The sequence below is a fragment of the Carya illinoinensis genome, chromosome 11 (assembly GCF_018687715.1).
Source record: "Carya illinoinensis cultivar Pawnee chromosome 11, C.illinoinensisPawnee_v1, whole genome shotgun sequence".
NCBI classification, from domain to species: Eukaryota; Viridiplantae; Streptophyta; class Magnoliopsida; order Fagales; family Juglandaceae; genus Carya; species Carya illinoinensis.
The window spans coordinates 34,181,263-34,206,090 of record NC_056762.1 but is presented as its reverse complement, the minus strand read 5'-3'; the positions used below and the strand labels follow the sequence as shown (position 1 = coordinate 34,206,090).

The following is a 24,828-nucleotide window of genomic DNA, read 5'->3' as shown; positions in this document are numbered from 1 at the left end:
TATTTACAGTAGTTCAAAATCTTCAGATTTTGATTAACGTGCACTTGTTAGTCTAATTAGTTTAATTTACTTTGTTTTATTGGCGACTGAGCATTCATTAATCATGACCGTTGTACTGGTCAGGAAGAAAAAATGAAAGAAAAACTCAAGAAGAATTGATTATTGACGGTTGACTCCAAAGCAGTGCATCAGTTGACTCCAAGGAATGTGGCGGATAAACGCCAATGGTTCTAACCGTCCATCCTCGGAACCTTTTTCATTACCAAAATGCTCGCCTTTCCCAAATGCGAAATAGTCTTCCTCCTCGTCCTCACATTCAGCCATGTCTGCTCCTCTTTCCTCTCGCTGGCATCGTAATCCTTCGATCTTCTCTTACCATGGCAGGCTTTCAAGCTCTTAGCTTTAGAAACTTCTGTTCGATATCTTTTGCAATATTTTTCGGAGTACTTACAACCATGAGTGTCACAGAATCTTTGAAAGATTGCAGTTCCAACACAGCAGGCCTTGTGATCCCCACAACCCCATTGGTATACTTCCTTGAGCGTGTCCAAGAAACGGCTCTGAGCACCTTCGGAGAATCACAGTTTGACCCTGTTGAGACTATTATACCCTCTGTCTCACTACAATACCACTCACAGCAAGCTTCTAGAATAGATGAGAATATTCAAGAAGAATCAATCTGTAAATAGAAATAATGATGTGGCACAATTATGTTATGATTTACTTTCTATATATACTCTGCACTGTGCAATGTAAAAGGCAAGAAAGGTAGTGGCTAGTCATACGGATTCTGTTATTCAATTCAATAGAAACTTTTCATCAGACATGTCTTGTGCCTTTTAACTTCTTCAACACGGTATCACGAGCCTAAACAGGACTGGCATCCCTTCTTTTTTTTATCTTCTCTTTTCTGTTTTCCCATGGCACCATCCAACAAATCAAATACCACTAATATTCTGAATGCAACTTCTCATTTCATCACAATCAAACTTACCATAGATAACTATCTTCTATAGAAAGCTCAAATTGTACCTTTTTTAGAGGGTTATCAGTTATTCGGGCATGTGGATGGCTCAATTCGTATGCCTCCTTTGTCAAAAACTGACACTCCCAGTACTGAGCATACTAAGTGGGTTCTTCAAGATAAATTGATTATGTCCACTCTTAATGCTTCCCTCTCTGAGTCGGTGCTAGCACAAGTTCTTGATTGCACTACTTCCTTTGCAATCTGGAACACGCTTCAAAGCCTCTTTGCTGCCAAATGGTCCGCTCATATCGTCCACACTAAATTTCAGTTAGCTTCTTTAAAGAAAGGCCCAAAATCTGCTTCCGATTACTATAATCGGGCGAAAACTCTTGCTGCTTCGTTAAGTGCTGCAAGACATCCATTGAGTGATTCTGAATTTTCCATTGCCCTTTTTACTAGACTTGGTTCTGAGTATGAATCGTTGGTAACTTCACTTACCACACGACCAGATCATATTTCCTCTCATCATCTCTATAGTTATCTTTTGAATCATGAAGCTCGTATCTCTCATCAAACTCAAAACCTACTTCCCAACACCACTCTTGTTGTGCATAATACCACCCGTTTCTCTCCTACTCAAGTCCACACTCGTGGTCGATCTCAATCTTGTGGAGGACGACGAGGTCATTTTTCACCTCGTGGTTTCTACTCGGGACAGAGAAATTTTTCTCCTAATAATATGTCTCTTTCTCCAACTGATTCACGCCCTCAGTGTTAAGTATGCCAGAAATTTGGTCACACAACTTTGTCTTGTTATCATCGACTCACTACTCCTTTCCCAACTTCTCCTTCCTCACCTCATACAGCCAACTATAACTCTCTTTCTCAGTCTCCTTCACCAGCCACTACCTGGTTTCCGGACATTGTTGCTTCCCATCATTTTACATCTGAGTTCAATAATCTCAACTTGGAGTCGACACCGTATCAAGGACCTGACCAAGTTTGCATCGGAGATGGCTCATCATTGCCCATTCATCATTTTGGCACAGCTCAATTGCCGACCTCTTCTAGCAATTTTCTCTTAAATAATCTTCTTCACGTCCCCTCCATTTCAAATAATCTACTGTCTGTGCATCAATTTTGTAGTGATGATAGTGTATTTTTTGAATTTCACTCTACTTTATTTTTTGTGAAGGATTCACGCTCTCGGAAAGTACTCCTTTAGGGTCACGTTAAAGATGGTCTGTACGTCTTGTCACCCTCTGCTGCATTTTCTATTTCCTCTCCACAAGCTTTCTTAGGCGTTCGAACTTCAGCTTAACTGTGGCATTCGAGGCTGGGCCATCCCTCTCCATGCACCACTTCACTTATCTTGCATCATTTCAATCTTCCTCTTTCTATTACTGCTTCAATAAGTCACTGTCTTGCTTGTTCCAGTGCTAAAGCGCATGCTCTGCCTCATCCGCCTTCTTCCTCATGCTCAAATAGACCCTTTCAACTTTTGTTTCTAGATGTGTGGGGCCCTGCCCCTATGCCTTCCATGCATGGCATGTGTTATTATCTTTCTTTAGTTGATGATTTTTCGAAGTTTGTCTGGTATTTTCCTATGCAAGTTAAATCTAATGTAACAGCCTTAGTTGTGGCTTTTCTTCATTATGTGAGTAACACTTTTAATACTACAGTTGTTTTCGTTCAAACTGATTGGGGAAGTAAATTTCGCCCTCTTAAAAATATTTCTCAGTCTTGTGGTATAACTCATCGTGTCACGTGTCCTCACTCCCATCAACAAAATGGGAGTGTGGAACGTCGACATCGTCATATAGTTGAGACCGGTTTATCCCTTTTGTCTCATGCATCAGTTCCTCAAATTTATTGGGCTCAAGCATTTCAAACAGCTACTTTCTTAATAAATTTCATGCCCACTACTCTACTCCAAAATAGATCTCCCTTTGAAGTATTAATGGGGCAACTCCCTAATTATAAATCTTTTAAAGTGATTGGGTCCTCCTGTTGGCCCAATCTCAGGCCATTTAATCAACATAAATTGGACTATCGATCCAAATCCTGTTTGTTCATGGGCTATAGCCCTGATCACAAAAGCTACATTTGTCTTCATCTTCCCACGGGCCGAACATACATCTCCAGGGATGTAATCTTTGATGAGACTCATTTTCTTTTTGCCTCTCAGCCCAACTCCTCTTCCTCAAAATTTGATTCCCATTCTTGGCCTAATAACTCCTCTTAGGCCATATCTCAACCTCTCATTAGTTTTTCTTCAAACAGCCCTACTCACTCTCTCGGCCCATAACCCAGCCCACGCACACGACCCAGCCCATGCCCATGACTCAACCCACACCACCTAGGGTCCCTTCATCGTCTGTTCTTCATTCATTCTCTTCAGAATCCCAACTCGCCGTTTCTACTACAGTTCCTCCATAGAACTCTGCATCTATTCCTTCCATTGACTGCATTTCTTCCTCTCAAAATCAACTTGCATCTTCCTCCAGTCATCCGATGCTCACAAGATCAAAAACAAATATTTTCTGTCCTCTACGCCGAAATGATGGTACCATTTCTTGGCCTTCTTGCAAACCGACCATGTCTCTCACCACCTCCTCTGTTTCTACTTCTCCCCTCATTCCTGAAGAACCCACTTCATTTATAGAGGTCTCTAAATTTGTTGAGTGGCACACTGCTATGGCAACTGAGATCGATGCCCTTCTCAGCAATAAAACTTGGGATCTTGTCCCGTTTTCTCCCTCATATAACCTTCTTGGCTCCAAATGGGTTCTGAAAACTAAACGAAAATCTGATGGATCACTTGAGTGTTGCAAGGTGCGTCTAGTGGCTCAAGGGTTTCACCAACAACCCGGTTTGGACTACCATGAAACTTTCAGTTCGGTTGTCAAACCAGTTACTATACGTCTCTTGCTTTCTCTTGCTGTCACATTTAATTGGCCATTGCATCAACTCGACATACAGAATGCATTTTTGCACGGTGACCTTGAGGAGTCGGTCTACATGAGTCAACCTCTCGGTTTTGTGAATCCAGATTTTCCAGCTTATGTCTATAAGTTAAGAAAGTCTATTTATGGTTTGAAATAAGCTCCTAGAGCTTGGTTTGCTAAACTTAGTGATCGACTACTGCATCTCGGCTTCACTTGTTCTAGCTCTGATTCCTCTCTCTTTATTATGCGCACATCTACTGGTTGTCTCTATATATTGATATGTGTAGATGATATTCCGGTCATGGGTTCAAAATCTGCAATTATTTCTGAATTTATCTCTTCCTTGAAATAATACTTTCCTGTTAAAGATTTAGAGTTACTTCATTATTTTCTTGGTATAGAGGTTTGCCAAAATCAGTCTGGTTTATACTTGTTACAAACTAAGTATGTTACTGATTTGCTATTACGTACTAGTATGATCAACTCCAAGGCCGTGGCTATACCTATGTTAGTTTCTGAAAAATTAACTGCATTAGATGGGTCAACTTTTTACTGGTATCATAGTGTTGTGGGAAGTTTTCAATACCTTGCTTTCACTAGACCAGATATCACATTTGTTGTCAACCATGTGTGTCAATTTATGCACTGCCCACGTCTTCCCCAATCGGTTGCTGTCAAACGTATTCTCAGATATCTGAATAATACTTGCAACTTTGGTTTATGTTTTACTCCATCTTCTACTCATACTCTTGCTACCTTTTCTGATGTCGACTGGGTTGGTTGTCCTGATGATCGTCGTTCCACTGGAGGTTTTTGTATTTACTTTGGTTCTCATTAATTTCCTGGGGTTCTAAGAAACAACCTACTGTTGCTCGGTCTTCTACTGAAGCTGAGTATAAATCTGTTGCTAACACTGCATGTGAAGTTATTTGGTTGCAGTCTCTTTTAAAAGAACTCAACATTCAACCCTCTCATCCACCAACACTTTGGTGTGACAACCTTGGAGCCACTTATCTTACTCTTAATCCAGTTTTGCACTCAAGGACAAAGCATGTGGAGTTAGATTATCATTTTGTTTAGAAAAAAGTTGCTGCAAAATCCTTACAAGTATCCTTCATTTCAAGCAAAGATCAAATTGCTGACATCATGACTAAGCTCCTTTCTTTTCCTTGGTTTACACAGCTTCGATCCAGCCTCGCCATTGTTCCAGTGATGCATGGATCACGGGGGATATTGAGACTATTATACCCTCTGCCTCACCGCAATACCACTCACAACAAGCTTCTAGAATAGATGTGGATATTCAAGAAGAATTAATCTATAAATAGAAATAATGATGTGGCACAATTCTGTTATGATTTACTTTCTATATATACTCTGCACTGTGCAATGTAAAAGGCAAGAAAGGTAGTGGCTAGTCATACGTACTCTGTTATTCAATTCAATAGAAACTTTTCATCAAACATGTCTTGTGCTTTTTAGCTTCTTCAACAGACCCCAAGCCTTACGTTGCCATGTCACTGAAGTTCGACTTGTCAACGGCCGAGTCTGCTTTTAATAAGCTTCCAAAGTCCGAAAATGGGTCAATTTCGGTCGAGGATCTAAAAGTGTTTATGGAAAAGTACCTTGAGGGTGCAGGGGATGATATGGTGTACGTTGAGCCAGTTGATTTTGTGCCGGAGCCGGAGGGTTTCTTGCCAAAGGTGGAGAATGCGGAGGTGAGAACCTGGGCTCTGGAGGTGCATGCTTTGTGGAAGAATCTCAGTAGGAAAGTCTCCGATGAGGTCCTGAAGCGGCCGGAGTTGCATACTCTACTCCCTCTGCCAAAGCCGGTCGTGATTCCTGGTTCACGATTTAGAGAGGTCTATTACTGGGATTCTTACTGGATCATCAGGTTAGCTTTATTTTTGTTTTTTGTTTTTTGTTTTTTTTTTCCTGTGTCTTTTTTTTTTTAATTTCCAACCAACATTCCATACGTAATTGATTTTTGGCTGGCTTTTGAGTTTTTGCTATCTGAGGTAGGTAGTGCTTCTCGTGATTCAGATTATAAACCTTAGTAATTATAGATAGCTTCTGCATTTTTTTCTTCAAATCGCATGCTCAATCAAGCTCCTTTAAGTGCTAATGCTGATACCAACTTAGAAGCAAGAGTCGTTTTCTCACTCTTTTTTTCACCTGGTTCTGTCCAATTTGGAAACTACATGATCTTTTCTTCTTTATTTGCTAGTTTTTTTCAATCTCCATCCAACTTGCAACTTGTTGGGTCATAAATTATCTCTATAGAGCATTCCCAAATGGGGTTAAGGTTGATTTATGTCAGTGGTGCAGGGGATTGCTGGCAAGTAAGATGTATGAGACTGCAAAAGCAATTGTGACTAATCTTATTCACTTAATAGAAGAATATGGCCATGTCCTTAATGGGACTAGGGCTTATTGCACTAATAGAAGGTGATTATTCTTTCACTTTATGCTACTGTTGCTTCACTGTATTTTGGTGGTGCTGTAGCCTGTATTCCGCATTGATGATACTTATTCTTTTCCTCATTGAATATATAACGTTTTTATCAGCTTCTACTAAATATTTTGGTATTTATTATCGTTAGCTTTTGCTACTTAGAGCATCTCAATTGGTTAAAAGATCTCTCCCTTCTCTGGTCAAAGAGCATCACTTTTGGAGTTCAGGTACTATCTGGTATTGTTACTTAGAGGGGCCTCACTGTTGCCTTTCTTTATTGTTCAGATTACAATCATGTTTAAATTTATTTCTTAGCTTTAATTTTCTTGGCCTAAGGTTCTTTAAGTCCCTACTTTTCTGTTATTGTAGAAATACATAAGGTGACCATTCAAGATGCCCAATCTTACAATCACACTTTAAATCGATACTATGCAATGTGGAACCAACCCAGGCCTGAATCTTCAACCATTGTGTGTCCTTCTCTTCAGCTTACTTGCCTTGGCATAAGATATATTGGATATATAAATCTGGGGATAACACTAGAGGTGTGTTCTGTGACCTATTTTTATCTCACAGGACAAGCAATCTGCTTCCAAGATCACAAATATTTCTGAAAAGCAGAATTTTTACCGTGAAGTTGCCTCAACCGCTGAATCTGGCTGGGACTTCAGCACAAGGTGGATGAGGTAGATCCTTGAGAATTTTCCTGTCCAATAATCCGCCATCCTGATTGGTTTAAATCTTTTCCAGATCAATGCAAATCCTTAGAGTTTCAGCTCAAGTTTTATCGGTCAAAGTTCAAGCCACTTTCCAATCAATATCTATACAAGACTTCGATTATCGGGAATAAAAATGACCATCCAATAAGGGGAGCTTTTGAAAGCAATGACTATCCTAATTTGTGGAAAGGTTTAGTCTATTTGGGATGTTCTGAAAGCAATGGGTAAAGAAAAGAGGGTTCACGAGTGGGTTCTCATTCATGGTTGCAAGCATGAATTCTAGCCAGCAATTATTTATCAATGAAGAGAAGAAAAAGTGAGGGAAATACTTGCAAATAATGAGCTTGCAAACGAGGTCACCTAAACTCAGTTGAAAGACATGGTCTGTCCCGGTCTCATGAGATTCAAATATCAAAACTATAATGTTCCACTGACCACATGCTTGGCTTGTCTAATTCGACTTTTAAGATATTTGGAAATTGATTGATTGAAGCTGTAATCAACTAGTTTTCTTGTTGCAGTAATCACTCGGATCTGACAACATTGGCTACGGCATCAGTTTTACCTGTTGATTTAAATGCATTCATACTCAGGGTATTACTCAGAACACTTTGACATAGAATCCTTGGGATTTCTCACTTATCAAAAAAAAAAGAATCCTTGGGATTTCTTTACCAGTTAACATGACTATCTATGGTACTTGTTGATTCAAATCGAACTAGACATTGCCTTCTTGGCAAAAGTTACTGGAGATGAGAGTACTGCAGAGCACTTCTTGAAAGGTTCTCAAGCCAGAATGAAGGCATTCAAATCTATTTTCTGGAATTCAGAGATGGGGCAATGGCTTGATTATTGGCTTAATGATAGCACATGCCAGGTAGTCCTGATCAAAATTTTGTGGAACAGGATTAAATGCGAAGTGCAAAACTTGGGGGTGTTTGTAGTGTCTGACAGTTACTTGTTCTTAAACAGTTCTCCTGATTCTTCATTTTGATACTTTTAGGAACCTCAAAATTGGGAAGCTTGTAACCAGAATCAGAATGTATACGCTTCAAATTTCATTCCTTAATGGATTGAATCATTTTATTCAGGTTTGTCTTTTAATGTCCACGGGAAAACCAGGGCTAGGCTCACAAAGGGACCAAAGAATGCAACTGGCTGTACAAGCACAGCTAATAGGCTTGGGTTGAGGACTTGGTTGATTTGCTCAGCCGAATCATCTTTTTGGAGTTAATATAGATAAGGCAACATGATAGGATAATTGAACACACTAATGAAAACTATTACGGACTGTTCCTAATAGTGTATTTCTTGGATATAACTACATTGGGGACTATCAATTGCAGATTACTTTTGCAACATGTACTACAGCACTAGGTCGTGCTGCACATTGATAATACTTGCTTTTCTTGTGTAATATATATTTGAAGATACTGCCCTGGTGAAGAAAGTCATGAAAAGCTTCCAAAGTTCTGGCCTGCTTTTTCCTGCGGGCATAGCAACTTCTTTGGCCAATTCAGGACAACAATGGTTAGTAACCAGCTTTAAATTCCACGTGATTGGATCTTATGCTGGAAGAAATTTAGATACATTATAAAAGGAAGAAGTAGGGAGGGGCCGGGATTCTATGAAGGGGAGGAAGCATTTGCATGTTCGTGTTCTTCTTTGTTTAATTTGCCTACGGTCTTAGAAGATTTGCATTACAGGGACTTTCCAAATGGTTGGGCCCCGCTTCAACACATGATAGCTGAAGGTCTGGCAAGATCTGGATCAAAAGAAGCAAGGTCAGTGGCTGAAGACATTGCTGTGAGGTGGCTCAGAACCAACTATGTTGCCTACAAGAAAACGGGCACAATGCATGAAAAATATGATGTGGAAAAGTGTGGAGAATTTGGAGGTGGTGGTGAATATGCACCCCAGGTACTATGCCTTAAAAACTTTTTCTTGGAAGAATGTGTTTTCATTGATGTGGATTGTTTGCTATCTTGAATATTTCTCTTACATAAGAAATGCTCAAAAAGTGTGTTTTTTCTTTTCTCCTCCTGATCTAAATTCTTGTTGGGTATGTTGCAATATAGACTGGGTTTGGCTGGTCAAATGGAGTCGTTTTGGCTTTTCTGGAGGAGTTTGGATGGCCTCAAGACCGGAAGATACATTGCTAATCATCCATATGGCAAGCTAGCCAGCAGATAAAAGCCTTTAAAGCTACAAATACCAGTGATTTTGTTTCATAATCTTGAAATTGAAAGTGGTTGCTTAAAGAATTTTTATTTGGAAAAACTCATTTCTGGTTAACTAAACCAAGATCTCGCATGTTAGCACATATATTATCTACCGGAGCCACAAGCATGGTTTCATACGGACTCCATTAATGATTTGACATTAGAATTAATCACAACTCAACATTTAATGCCACAAGTCTATGCTCCTAAGAACTTAAAATTAGTGACCAAGACAAGTTTGGGTTTAGAAAAATGGCATTTTTCATTTAAATGTATTATCCTTAAATTATACTTTTACAATGCCTAAACCATCCAATGGAATGGCTTCATAATAAGTAAGGTTTTAGTAGTAACACTTGAACCATCTACTGGAACAAAATTTATTTATAAAAGATAATAATGTAGAAACTAATTTAGACAATTTTTGGAAGTCCAAAGATATCAACATTTCATAGCTACGTTTGGGTATTATCAATCTTGATGAGACGGCATCCTATTATAATGAAAAATGATATTTGCAATTCTACGAAATGCAAATCTTGCATATTTATATTAAAAAATAATAACAAATCTAGGATTCACAAGAAATATTATTTTTTAATAATTGATTCCATTTTTTTCCAAAATGAGTACGTAAGGTTTGCACACCCAAAAATATATTTAACATAATTCAATATTTTTCTTTTACAAGTTCAAAATGAAAATAATTAATTAATTTGCTTGTAAACAAAAGATTCACTTGGGTATCTTGTTCTCCTAAATACAGTTTTAGGATGTGTATGCCATGCGTACTTCCTTTGAAAAAAAAGATAGGTTTATCATTAAAAAAATGATTTTTTTCATGTAGATTTTAAATTTACCCATTTTCTTTAAAGGGATTGTGTTAGGGTTTCACACACTAGGACTGTAAATATTATTGTTTTGATAGAAATTACGCATGGACACAAGATTTACATGGTTTGATAATGTGTATATGTCCGAAGAGTTGTAAAGGATTTTCTTTTCTTGAATGTCGAATGCATAGTGCAGCGGTATGAAAAATACAATATATATGGCAAAACCCTAATTATGATAATTAGTGCAAAAACCTTAATTAGGAGTCGGACTGGTTCAATAGATAAACTTGATCAAAAAGTTATTTTTTTTTTCCAAGGGCCAAACTTTTATGCATTATCATTGCATGCATTCTTCTTCGTGTCTATCTGTATCGCAAAGATGGTTGATGCTAATTGTAACGGTTGATTTTTTTTTTAGAGGGGAGAATTTATTAAAAATCTATTTAAAAATTATAATAAATTCTTATCGGATTGAGTCATCAAATCGGACCATCATAAAATAAAATTAGGCTCCTTAAAAAAAATCCAACACTTGCACACCTTAAAAATATATCTAACATTACTTAATTCTTATATCTTAAAATTTAGACAAAAACTCTAAGAATTCTTTCTTGAGACATATGGAAAGATTTTGATCTTTTGTTTTGAAGAGAGAAAATACTATTATTTGCTTATTGTGCCTATTTTACTATTATTTATCGGAATTCAATATCTTCAAATTTTAATATAGAAAATCTATTTAGCTGCCGGTTTCTTTCTCTTACACTGCACAAGGTACCTTATGTGTCGAATTTAGATTAATACGAAAATTAATTCACGACTTTAGCAAAATTCTGATAAATTTAAAAGGGTAATGATACACTTACCACTCTTTTACCACTATTTTACCGCTTGTAGTGGTAAGGCTATCCTTATTCAATTTAAAATGGGCGAAATTTGTCTCTCTCTTCCCTTCCCTGTGAAAAATTCTAAGTTCCCTCCCGAGCTCTGGTCTCTCTTCCTCTCTCCCGCCTCGATTTCATCCTCTCTATCGTTGTTCTCGTGATAAAAATCGATCTCCCGTGCGTCGTCTCTCTTTTCCCTCTCCTATGAAATTTTCTAACTTCCCTCCCGAGCTCCTCTATCTTCCTCTTTCCCGTCTCGATTTCATCTTCTCTCTCGGCGTCCCGTGATCCTCTCTCTTGCGTTTGTACACCAAAATCCAGGATAACGTCAAAGAGACACCTCACCTAATTCTTGATCTGCAGCCACATCACGGTAAGCTTCCAGCGAAATCCAACTTTATGGTTCCATCCAAGACACTGAAAATGACAATGTAAGCTAGTATTTCTGGTATATATATTTACACTGATCTTGGTTGGTTAGGCATGATTGTTAACTAGTGTTGAGTGTAATTTTTTGTATGGAAGTTGCTTTGTGTTAATGTTTGCATGAACTTTTTAATATATTTTTTGTGCCCATCAATTGTTTGATGGAATTACTAAGCTAAAAGGATATTGCGTGTGTCCAAAATTTTCAGTCTACGTGAGATTGATAATAAAATTATATGAAATTGATAAGAAATTATTTTAAATTGATCAGAAATTACTTTATCTTAAAGAAAAGAAACAGATGAAAAAATCTTAATTGGTTAGAATTAAAAAAGAAACAAAATACTTTAGAAAGTATGACAAATCTAAGACTCTGAGTATTTTAACTCAATACCTATCCCAAAGTGAGTACTGACTTCATAATACCTGAGAATTAAGTAAAATCGACACTGAATCATTAGGAAAGTAATTATGAAGTTGCAAAAAAAAAAAAAAAAAAAAAAAAAAAAAAAAAAAAAAAAAAAAAGAAATACAGGAATTATGGGTGCAATTGCAACCGTGGTAATCTTTCTTTCAAGCTCTCTACCGTAACATCAGCCATAAGTTATATAGGGAGTAGATTATGTGTTGTTTCTTTCCCTTTGGCGTCTATATATTCCAAGGCATACAAAAATCTTAGAAAATTTGTATAATCTATTTTTTAGAATATGAATTTTATTCCAATGGAATGTGGCTATATATGTATAATGGTGTTGCCCACTGGTGAGCACTAGCGGACAGCACCAATCATTCACATTGATTCCATGATGAAATGCTTTACGCTTTATACTTGCAAGAACCACCAATTCATTCATTTTTTTTTTTCTTTTGCAATTGTAGTTGTTAAGATTGTTGTATTCAGCTGTGTTTGCATGTATCTGTGTTTAATGATCAAGTACTTCAGTTAGCATTAAATCTCATTGAGTTGGTTCTTCATGAAATTCAATGCTATAATAGCCACCATTTAAATCTTACTGAGATGGTTTATTCATTATTCCATTTTATCAACATGTGGTTTTTTATCATACAGTTTGACCTTTCCTATGGGTAGGGAAAACAATATATTCGATTGTGTTGGTCATAATTAATTGGTTTATAAGGTTTTTATATTCTGATAAGTTTATAAAAAGAATGAAGAAATGCAACTAGTTTATAAGATTGGTTTTTTTTTTTTTTTTTTTTTAAATTGTCCTTGGACTAAAACTTATATAATTGGTCATTTTGCTTGCTTTCATAATTACATAATTAGTACATACTTGGTTTATAATTGGTACAGACTAGTTTTAAATTCTTGAGTTGTATGCAGGGAGAAGCAAGATGTGAATTCTTCATATGGGCAAAAATACTTCAAGTTGATAGATGAGAAAATTATCACAAGGGAATATACAATTCAGAAGAGGGAGGATGATGTATTATTGCACGAGTAAACTGAGAGAGAGAGAGAGAGAGAGAGAGAGAGAGAGAGAGAGAGAGAGAGAGATATCTTTGCAAGCTTGATAGTGAATTTCGAAAGCCAATCATTGTAAATAGATATGCACATATATTATTGTATCTGTACTGGAATTTGGTTTGGATCAACAATATAGAGCATATGTCAATAGTTAGTCCACGACTCTATAGACTATAGATGGAAGGTGCTAATGTAAAATGTAGGGGTGAGAATCGGCCGGTCCGGACTGGCCAAACCGATTGGATCGGCCATTTTTGGACCAGACTAAATTCGGTTCGATCCAATTTTAGGAGGACCAACCTCGGACCGGACCGGACCGAATGAAAAAAAATTAAAAAAAATATATAATTTATATAAATAATTTTATAAATTAATTATATAATTTTTTACTAATACTAATATTTATAATTATATACTAATACTAATATCTATACTAATACTAATAATCTAATATTATAATATACTATAGTTATACTTATACTAATATAGACTATATAGTTATATTAATTACTATAAGTAATACTAATATATAGCCAAATCACTATAAGTATAACTGTATAACTATAATATATAGTACTACTATATATTAATGTATTAACATATTATAAGAGTTATCGTATAAATTATAATATAGAAATTATAAGATACTAAATTACTATAACAATATAACTAATACTAATATATAACTATACTATTAGTCTACTAATAATACTATTATATAGTTATACTTTTCATTATAATTAGTATTAATATATAGATATATAGTTGTACTAATACTACTAGTCTATTATATAGTCTAAGACTCTTAAGTCTAATATAGGCTATATGACTATAACTAATACTAATATGATTAATACTAATAATGTAGAAAATAGTTATACTAACTGATTGATTTAACATAACTAATATTACTAATACTAGTATAAGTCTATAACTGTATATATTACTAATAGTTATAGACTATTGGTATAGTCTATAAATTCTTATAGACTATACCAATAGTCTATACTAATCGTAAATTATAATACTAATACTATAAGTAATACTATACTAATTTATACCATAACTCTTATAATAAGTTAATATATTAATATATACTAGTACTATATATTATAGTTAATAGTTATACATTAAATAGTATAATAATGCATTGATACTAAATAAATATATATAGTTATAGACTTATAATGATTTAGTTATTATGAACTAACTAATCGTAAATTCATAATAACTAAATCATTATAAGTCTATAACTATATATATTTATTTAGTATCAATGCATTATTATACTATTTAATGTATAACTATTAACTATAATATATAGTACTAGTATATATTAATATATTAACATATTATAAGAGTTATGGTATAAATTATAATATATCATATATGTATAAATTTGTAATGTATTAATATAGTTAATTTAATATGCAATATGCTAGTATTAAATCGCTATAACTATATAGAGTATTAGTAATATAGTATTTAATATAACTACATAGAGTATTAGTAATAAGAGTATTAGTATTATTTAATATAGAATGACATAGAGTATTAAAAAATGTGTGGTGTTTGAAGAAATATAGTAATACTAATATATTACATATAGTATTACTATTATTACATATAGTTATTAGTTATAGTATTAGTACTAGTGTATTATTAGTTATAACAAATAAGTTGATAACTATTACTAATTTACTATATACTAATAGACTAATAGTATTAACATATTACTAATATATATAATAGTATACTATATATATTAAATATATCACAATATAATTACATAAGTATTAAACAAAATGTCATAGGATTAAAAAAAAAAAAAAAAAAAGTCAATCGTGGACCAATCGGACTGAATGGGACCGGACCGTCCAGACCCTTAGGGAGTTCGGTCCGGTCCAGGGTTTCCCACCCTGGACCGGACCGAACTCACCCCTAGTAAAATGGCTGTTAATGTATGAAGGGTAGATGTATGGTGTTAGTATAATTATATTCTCATTTCTCAGCATGGGTTCTTGTTTGTATTAAAAAGTTTTGGCCACAATATCCTACTTACTATTATGTTACTTCTCTGTATGCGAAGCGAGTCTCCCATCAAGCTCTATATTCAACTAAGTGCTACTCTTTTTTGACAAGATAACTCATGCAAGTCTAAATTGTCCACTCATGGGACGACCAGCTGCTGAAGTCTTGAATCTAAAGTATGCTATTAACATTTTACAAAATTCCTGTAAAAATAGGATCAGGGTTGTGGACTTATGTACAAATGGCTAGAAAAATCCCTCGTCCAAAAAAACCATGAGCGCAAACCAGCCCCTATAAGCGCAGGTCTATTACTATTGGACATGCCCCCAATTTTGCAACTTTCACTCCCAATAATCTTTGACCCGCCAAGTTCTTATAATAATCCAAAAGCTCAAATTGTAGTGCACCCACAAGTCTTTAAATATTGAGAATCTACTAAAATTTAGTAAACTAGACAAAATAATGCAGGACCAATAAATTTAAGAAGTGTGCAATTACAAGTGTGAATTTAAAAGAGTTACACTTGAGTTACAATTAATTTAAAAGAGTTACACTTGTATTTAATGACTGCTACACTTGAGTCCACACAGCTATTGTTGACTGCTACATTTGAGTTACAACATCCAATGGCTATAGTCCATTCATTGCCATGCCCTTCCTACATCCAACTGGCCCCTGCCCGTCCACTCCTATCTGCTATTGTTGACTGCTACACTTTAGTTACACGGTTATAAGGCTTTGATAGCTGCAGACAAAAAAAAAAAAAAAAAAAAAAAAAATGAAATCAAATGTTTGAAAACTACAACACATCCAAGTAATACTTAACCCCCAAGAATCAAAAGGCATTGCTGAGATTTTACTTTTCTTGCGAAAAGGCAATATCAACTAGCCAAATGCAGATTATCCAATCAAAGGAGTACAGTTGCTATAGAATATCCAATCCAAGTTACCGGAAAACCACTATCTTTCAATAGAGGAACAAAAACCATCGAAAGAAAGACTATCAACATACAGTTACAAAATCATTTCACACATGAAAAAATGATATATTGAAAGTACAAAACTTAAAGAAAAACCTTACAGCTTGAAGTTTCTTAACCTCTTCTCATTGTTCATATGGAACTGCATGTGAGGACGGAGATCACACCAGCCAAGTTCAGGTGAGGGAAAGAAGGTTTTTCTTGTTTATTTTTTATTTTTTTTAAATATTCTTTCTCCTGCATCAACTTTTTCCATTCATTTTTCTTCCTGGCTAATTCATCCTAAACCAGAATTCTAGCAATAATCTTGGGCAAGTCTCCTAGTTACCTACTTATATACGCAATTTTTTTTTTTTGATAAATAAACAATTTTATTGATTAAAGAATGGTAAAGCCTAAAATACAACTCTACTGCCCCACTTAGGTAGGCACACTAGAGGCAAGAAAGTCTTGAAGGGCCATGCCATTAAAATCTACAGCTATGGCCCATCTACAAAGAGTTCTAAAAAATAAGAGTTTAAGCTCCTCCAACGATCTTTCCTGGTTTTCAAGAGTCCGATCATTTCGCTCTTGCCACAAACACCACATAATGTAAATAGGGATCATCTTCCACAAAGCTTTGATCTGTTGTCTACCTCTTATACTTGGCCAACTAGCCAACGTTGCTTCCATGGTTTTAGGCATCATCTAGGCCATTGCCAAACGGGCAAAGACCTCATTCCATAGCACCCTTGCTAAGTCACAATGCAATAGAAGATGATCTACCGATTCTCCCCCACTTTTACACATGCAACATCAATCTGCAATGATGATCCTTCTTTTCCTTAGATTGTCAGTGGTGAGGATCTTACCCAGGGAAGCGGTCCATACAAAGAACGAGGCTTTGGGCGGTGCCTAGTTTTTCCAAATCCTTCTCCAAGGAAACTGATTATTGGAATCTGGGTTGAGGGCCTTATAGAAGGAGCAGACTAAAAAAATACCTTTTCTTGTTTGAGTCCACCACATGACATCCTCTTGTTGACTATCCAGTCTTATGGAGTATATGACGTTGTAAAAATGTGCAATGCTACTTATCTCCCAGTCTTGTGCCGCCCTACCGAAATTAATGTTTCAAATAATCCGTCCCCTTGATATTTCCATAACATCCGCCATTGAGACTTCCTTTGCACTCGCCAATTGGAATAGAGAAGGCTACACATCTTTTAGAGTCCTGTTTCCACACCACATGTCGCTCCAGAATTTTATCCTGGACCCTACACCCACTTGAAGCTTAGTAAGACGGTTAAACACCCCCCAACCTCTTCTAATGTGTTTCCATAACCCAACTCCACCTCTAACTTCTTTAGTACACCATTCCCCCCATAATCCACCATATTTATTCACAATAACCAACTTCCATAGAGAGTCCGGTTCCCTGGCAAATCTCCAAAACTATTTGCCTAATAATGCTCGATTGAATACCCTTAAATTCCAAACCCCCAAACCTCCCCCCGAAATAGTGCGGCACACCTGATCCCACTTAACCAGGTGGAATTTAAACTCGTCCCCCAGACCTCCCCACAAGAAATCACGTTGGAGCTTCTCAATACGGGCTGCCACACTTGTTGGAATTGGGATTACCAGTTACCAGCAAGTTCATTGGGATTACTTGTAGTTGATAGCTGGTGCAAGGTTTTAGTCATTAGTATTGTTGGGAACATTAAAAGTCTAGCAAGGATTTGCTCCAAATAAAATTAGATTCCAACAAATTTTAATGTCAATTATTTGTAAGGTATATGGGCGAGATATACAGGGGATCATAGAGTTTTTTGCAATGATTTTCATCTTGATTATCTTGGTCAGAGGGAGAAAATCAACTTAAACCATATGAATTATGATAGAATCCGTATTAGTTAATACTAATATATCTTATGTCTAGGCTACAACTGCATTGTGTATAGTTTATAAACATTTCCAACTTCATAATGGTCTGCTATGATATGTTCTTTAAGGAATTAATCATTGCTTGAAAGTCTGCTTTCTGAAATATCAAGCATGGTTGTTGATTTGGTTAGATTGTAAAATATACTGCTATTAAAAGATCAAAGTTTTTCTATTGAACCGGGCTTGAAATCGTAAGCTTATCAAATCACACAAGTGTTAAACATGTGAATTTGTGAAGTATTGCAGATCATCATTTTCTTTAATTACATATGTTCATTTATATCAATCTGTCTCGCAAATTAAAATGTTATATTTCCTTTTGCAGGAAGGAGTGGCACGGCATGCTCTTTCTCACTCCCGACAATGATTTTGCTGGCAAGGAACAGGTAGTTATTTACATTTCAAACTTATTTTCCTTTTGCTAGCAAGTTCTATAGTGATATTTTTTTTCAACTATTTACATTTTAAACTTATTTTCTTGATACAAACTCTTTATTTTGTCTCACGTTAGGTATAGGAACCGAAAAATGTCCAAAATTAGCAACCAATCAGGACCAACCATAGATCCAAGAAACAGAAAAATCAGCAACCAAAAACACATTCAAAAACTACATAAACACATAACAGAAACACAAAAACACACAACGGAGAAAAATTTAGAGATATTTACCTGGGAAATGAAATAGAGAGAGATGGTAGTTTTCATCGGCGGTAGAGGGAAAGAAGATGAAGAAAACAAACTGCTAGACCGATCTTGCTTCCGGTCAGTCGTTTTCCTAGACAGCCCTAGACGATGGCAGACATAGAAGACTCAGGTGAGATTGGTGGAGGGGAAAATGCAGAAGGATGGGCGAAGGGGAGAACGTCGGAGAAGGGGGGAAAAACTAAAAAGGGTTTTGCTACACAACCTCCCAACATCCCAACACCCCATTTTTTTTAATTTTTTAATATTTTTTTAATATTTGTTTTTGAATTTATTCTTTTTAAATTAATTTAATTAATTAATTTATTATTTATATATTAAATATTTGATAAAAAATAAAATAATAAAAATTAAAATAAAAAATAAAGTGTTGGGATGTTGAGAGGCTGTGAAGATTTTTTCAACTAAAAAGAGCTCAAAATCGAATAAGGTCTTGCGTTTTAGTGTATATATATATATATTAAAATAATAACAATAATAATACTAATAAAATGCCACGTAACGTTTGCAGGATGAAAAACTCCGACTGAGCATTCATTAATCTTGACCATTGTACTTACCAAGAAGAAATAAAAAAAGAATTGACCATTGACGGTTGACTCCAAGTCCAAAGCAATGCATCAGTTGGTTCCAAAGCGATGCGGCAGATAAACGCCAACACTTCCAACCGTCCAACGTCGGTACCTTTTTTATTATCAAAATGCCTGCCTTTCCCAAATGCCAACTAGTCTTGTTCCTCTTCCACATACTCAGCCATGTCTCCTCGTCTTTCCTCTCGCTCGCGTCGTCATCCTTCGATCTTCTCCTACCAGGGCGGGCTTTCAAGCTCTTAGCTTTAGAAACTTCTGTTCTATATCTTTTGCAATATTTTTCGGGGTACTAACAACCATGAGTGTCACAGAATCTCTGAAAGCTTGCAGTTCCAACAGTGCAGGCCTTGTGATCCCCACAACCCCTTTGGTGCACTTCCTTGAGCGTGTCCAAGAAACGGCTCTGAGCACCTTCGGAGAATCACAGTTTGACCCTAAGCCTTACGTTGACATGTCACTGAAGTTCGACTTGTCAACGTCTGAGGCTGCTTTTGATAAGCTTCCAAAGTCCGAAAATGGGTCAATTTCGGTCGAGCATCTAAAAGGGTTTATGGAAAAGTACCTTGAGGGTGCAGGCGATGATATGGTGTACGTTGAGCCAGTTGATTTTGAACCGGAGCCGGAGGGTTTCTTGCCAAAGGTGGAGAATGCGGAGGTGAGGGCCTGGGCTCTGGAGGTGCATGCGTTGTGGAAGAATCTTAGTAGGAAAGTCTCCGATGAGGTCCTGAAGCGGCCGGAGTTGCATACTCTACTCCCTCTGCCAAAGCCGGTCGTGATTCCTGGTTCACGATTTAGAGAGGTCAATTACTGGGATTCTTACTGGATCATCAGGTTAGCTTTATTTTTGTTTCTTTCTTGTTTTTTTTTTCTTTTTTCGTGCTTCGTTTTTAATTTCCAACCAACATTCTATACATAATTGATTTTTAGCGGGCTTTTGAGTTTTTACTATCAGGGGTAGGTAGTGCTTTTCGTAATTCAGATCACAATCCTTAGCAACTATAGAAAGCTTCTGCATTTTTTTCAAATCGCATGCTCGTCAAGCTCCTTTAAGTACTAATGCTGGTACCAAATTAGAAGCAAGAGTCGTTTTCTCTCTCTCTCTCTCTTTTTCACCTGGTTCTGTCAAATTTGGAAACTACATGATCTTTTCTTCTTTATTTGGTAGTTATTTTTAGTCTCCATCCAACTTGTTGGGTCATAAATTATCTCTATAGAGCATTCCCAAATGGGGTCAAGGTTGATTTATATCTGTGGTGCAGGGGATTGCTGGCAAGTAAGATGTATGAGACTGCAAAAGCAATTGTGACTAATCTTATTCACTTAATAGAAGAATATGGCCATGTCCTTAATGGTGCAAGGTCTTATTACACTAATAGAAGGTGATTATTCTTTCACTTTTTGCTACTGTTGCTTTACTGTATTTTGGTGGCGCTGTAGCCTGTATTCCGCATTGATGATACTTATTCTTTTCCTCATTGAATATAAAATATTTTTATCAACTTCTACTAAATATTTTGGTTTTCGTTAGCTTTTGCTCTTTTACATGAATTAACAAAGGTTGAAAAGATAGTTCTTTGTCATGCAGTTTCTTAATAGGCAACAAAGGTTGATGCATGATGCACTTCATGTCTCGTAACTATTCTAATGCAAACAGTAGTGCAATCAGATTGTTATACTTGAGGATGTGATGCCTAACAGCTTACAAAGTCATCTATATGTTATATTCCTGCATGGTTATCAACATTCTACATTTTCCTAGTCCATTATAGTTCAAAACTGAAATTGAACTATTTTTTGCTCTGTTTATGGTAAATCAAACTGTAATTGAAAGATACGAGGACACAATATGATTTTCATTCTTGCTTAATAATCTGACTCTCAAGTTTTCTGTTGTGATCTTCTTCACTATTTTGCTGTTCCCTTTCGCCGAGCGCGTGTGCGGGCGGCGGGGGGTGAGTAAATCATTTACAAAAATGTATAATCTCATTCAAGCAAATTTATTTCTCATATGCTGTTCTGCTTTTTAATTACTTCTATAATTGGAATTAAACAACAAACTTGGTGGGGTACCTTTCACAGCCAGCCTCCTCTCCTGAGTGCTATGATTCATGAAATCTACCATCAGACTGGAGATGTTCAATTGGTTAAAAAATCTCTCCCTTCTCTGGTCCAAGAGCATCACTTTTGGAGTTCAGGTACTATCTGGTATTGTTACTTAGAGGGGCCTCACTATTGCCTTTTTTTATTTTTCAGATTACAATCATGTTTAAATTTATTTCTTAGCTTTAATTTTCTTGGCCTAAGGTTCTTTAAATCGTTAGTTTTTTGTTTTTGTAGAAATACATAAGGTGACCATTCAAGATGCACAATCTTACAATCACACTTTAAATCGATACTATGCAATGTGGAACCAACCCAGGCCTGAATCTTCAACCATTGTGTGTCCTTCTCTTCAGCTTACTTGCCTTGGCATAAGATATGTCGGATATATAAATCTTGGATAGACCTAGAGGTGTGTTCTGAGACCTATTTTTATCTCACAGGACAAGCAATTTGCTTCCAAGATCACAAACATTTCCGAAAAACAGAAATTTTACCATGAAGTGGCCTCTACTGCTGAATCTGGCTGGGACTTCAGCACAAGGTGGATGAGGTAGTACTTAGTCCTTGAGAATTTGCCTATCCAATAATCCGCCATCCTGATTAGTTTAATTCTTTTCCACATCAATGCAAATGCTTTGAGTTTCAGCACAAGTTTTATCAGTCAAAATTCAAGCCACATTCCAATCACTATCCATACAAGACTTTGATTATTGGGAATAAAAATGGCCATCCAATAAGGGGAGCTTCTGAAAGCAATGACTATCCTAATTTGTGGAAAGGAGTTAGTCTATTGGGGATGGTTCTGAAAGCAATGGGTAAAGAAAAGAGGGTTCATGAGTGGGTTCTCATTCATGGTTGTAAGCATGAATTCTAGCCAGCAATTATTTATCAATGAAAAGAAGAAAAAGTGAGGGAAATACTTGCAAATAATGTGTTTGCAAATGAGGTCACCTAAACTCAGTTGGAAGACATGGTCTGGCCCAGTCTCATGAGATTCAAATATCAAAACTATAATGTTCCACTGACCACATGCTTGGCTTGTCTAATTCGACTTTTAAGGTATTTGGAAATCGATTGATTGTAAACAACTAGTTTTCTTGTTGCAGGAATCACTCGGATCTGACAACATTGGCTACAACATCAGTTTTACCTGTTGATTTAAATGCATTCATACTCAGAGTATTACTCGGAACACTTTGACATAGAATCCTTGGGATTTTTTTACCAGTTAACAAGATTATCTATGGTACTTGTTGATTCAGATGGAACTAGACATTGCCTTCTTGGCAAAAGTTACTGGAGATGAGAGTACTGCAGAGCACTTCTTGAAAGCTTCTCAAGCCAGAGTGAAGGCATTCAAATCTATTTTCTGGAATTCAGAGATGGGGCAATGGCTTGATTATTGGCTTAATGATAGCGCATGCCAGGTAGTCCTGATCAAAATTTTGTGGAACAGGATTAAATGCAAAGCGCAAAATTTGGGGGTGTTTGTAGTGTCTGACAGTTGCTTGTTGTTAAACAGTTCTCCTGATTCTTCATTTTGATACTTCTAGGAACCTCAAAATTGGGAAGCTTGTAACCAGAATCAGAATGTATACGCTTCAAACTTCATTCCTTTATGGATTGAATCATTTTATTCAGGTTTGTCTTTTAATGTCCACCGGACCACCAGGGCTAGGCTCACAAAGGGACCAAAGAGTGCAACTGGCTGTACAAGCACGGCTGATAGGCTTGGGTTGAGGACTTGGTTGAACATTTATATGCGAGCCTGAGCTCCAAATAATCTCAGCTGTCCTAGTCCACACTGGGATCATGTTGCTCAGCTGAATCTTCTTTTTGTAGTTAATATAGATAAGGCAACATGATAGGATAATTGAACACACTAATGAAAACTAACGGACTGTTCCTAATTGTGTATTTCTTGGATGCAACTACATTTGGAACCTCAATTGCATATTGGTTTTGCAAAATGTACTACAGTACTAGGTCGTGCTGCGCATTGATAATACTAAGATTGCTTTTCTTGTGTAATATATATTTGAAGATACTGCCCTGGTGAAGAAAGTCATGAAAAGCTTCCAAAGTTCGGGCCTGCTTTTTCCTGCGGGCATAGCAACTTCTTTGGCCAATTCAGGACAACAATGGTTAGTAACCAGCTTTAAATTCCACGTGATTGGATCTTATGCTGGAAGAAATTTAGATACATTATAAAAGGAAGAAGTAGGGAGGGGCCGGGATTCTATGAAGGGGAGGAAACATTTGCATGTTCGTGTTCTTCTTTGTTTAATTTGCCTACGGTCTTAGAAGATTTGCATTACAGGGACTTTCCAAATGGTTGGGCCCCGCTTCAACACATGATAGCTGAAGGTCTGGCAAGATCTGGATCAAAAGAAGCAAGGTCAGTGGCTGAAGACATTGCTGTGAGGTGGCTCAGAACCAACTATGTTGCCTACAAGAAGACGGGCACAATGCATGAAAAATATGATGTGGAAAAGTGTGGAGAATTTGGAGGTGGTGGTGAATATGCACCCCAGGTACCATGCCTTAAAAACTTTTTCTTGGAAGAATGTGTTTTCATTGATGTGGATTGTTTGCTACCATGAATATTTCTCTTACATAAGAAATGCTCAAAAAGTGTGTTTTTTCTCCTTCTGATCTAAATGCTTGTTGGGTTTGTTTCAATATAGACTGGTTTTGGCTGGTCAAATGGAGTCGTTTTGGCTTTTCTGGAGGAGTTCGGATGGCCTCATGACCGGAAGATACATTGCTAATCATCCATATAGCAAGCTAGCCAGCAGATAAAAGCCTTCAAAGCAACAAATACCAGTGATTTTGTTTCATAATCTTGAAATTGAATATATATTTATATATGCTTATTGTGAAGACTGAATAAATTAGTTCTCAAAACTTATTCATGAAATTCCACTGGAGCTTCCGTACTCACAGTGGAGAATTCAAGTTCGCGATTGCTAAGTAGGATCTCTAAAATATCTAGTAACTTTAGAAGATATAAATCTTCAAATTGTTAATTCTCCTACTGATCAATTTAGCGACTAAAGTTCATGGTTGTTGCTCATTACTCCTCCCAATAATTACCTGATTTTGTAACGGATTTTATTTGGGTGTGACATCTCTGAGGGACTACGTACCCGGATCGATTAGAATTCACGATCTCACCCTCTCCTTAACTAGAAATATGGGACTTTTAATTGGTGCATAAGATGATTCAAAGATGGTCAATTTTCTTAAATGACCTTTGTATATATATATATATATATGAGCTCTCTAATACATATAAATGTTTTACTTATAAAGAGATCGCATAAAAGTAAATTCACAAACCGACGTGATTTTATATAATACATTAAGATGTAAAGTTATATTTATTGTAAAGTAGATCTAATGTATCATCTGAAACCATATGATTGGTTTGTAGGTTTTCTCTTGTGTGATCTCTTTATGATTGGAACACTTCACATACACATATATATACATAGATCAGTAATTCTAATTATTATTAAAATTGTGATGCAAGAATTAGGATTCCTTTAG

The 24,828-nt window shown here is 36.2% G+C and overlaps 2 protein-coding genes, 2 long non-coding RNA genes and 1 pseudogene across 4 annotated transcripts; 4 read left to right on the top strand and 1 right to left on the bottom strand.

Moving 5' to 3' along the window:
* The first annotated feature begins 209 nt into the window (after nucleotides 1-209).
* LOC122281457 lies at nucleotides 210-9,412 on the top strand (annotated as a pseudogene).
* Nucleotides 3,337-5,434, top strand: LOC122281456 (uncharacterized mitochondrial protein AtMg00820-like). The gene is made up of 2 exons (XM_043092943.1): nucleotides 3,337-3,802; nucleotides 5,098-5,434. The coding sequence occupies exons 1-2, from the start codon at nucleotides 3,482-3,484 to the stop codon at nucleotides 5,206-5,208; spliced, it is 432 nt and encodes a 143-aa protein (XP_042948877.1). The 5' UTR covers nucleotides 3,337-3,481; the 3' UTR covers nucleotides 5,209-5,434.
* A 1,521-nt stretch (nucleotides 9,413-10,933) lies between the features above and the next one.
* LOC122281458 lies at nucleotides 10,934-13,100 on the top strand. The gene is made up of 2 exons (XR_006230224.1): nucleotides 10,934-11,404; nucleotides 12,803-13,100. It is a non-coding gene; the product is annotated as an uncharacterized LOC122281458 (long non-coding RNA).
* Nucleotides 13,101-15,428: 2,328 nt separating this feature from the next.
* On the bottom strand, nucleotides 15,429-18,760 carry LOC122281460. Its single transcript, XR_006230227.1, has 2 exons — nucleotides 18,551-18,760; nucleotides 15,429-15,722 (listed from the first exon to the last, which is right to left on the bottom strand). It is a non-coding gene; the product is annotated as an uncharacterized LOC122281460 (long non-coding RNA).
* Nucleotides 18,761-19,251: 491 nt separating this feature from the next.
* Nucleotides 19,252-24,352, top strand: LOC122281455 (probable trehalase). The gene is made up of 11 exons (XM_043092942.1): nucleotides 19,252-20,004; nucleotides 20,433-20,552; nucleotides 21,253-21,368; nucleotides 21,511-21,611; nucleotides 21,717-21,826; nucleotides 22,383-22,455; nucleotides 22,539-22,703; nucleotides 22,830-22,917; nucleotides 23,321-23,420; nucleotides 23,597-23,810; nucleotides 23,964-24,352. Exons 1-11 carry the CDS (start codon nucleotides 19,301-19,303, stop codon nucleotides 24,045-24,047), a joined length of 1,875 nt encoding a protein of 624 aa, XP_042948876.1. The 5' UTR covers nucleotides 19,252-19,300; the 3' UTR covers nucleotides 24,048-24,352.
* Nucleotides 24,353-24,828: the final 476 nt, after the last annotated feature.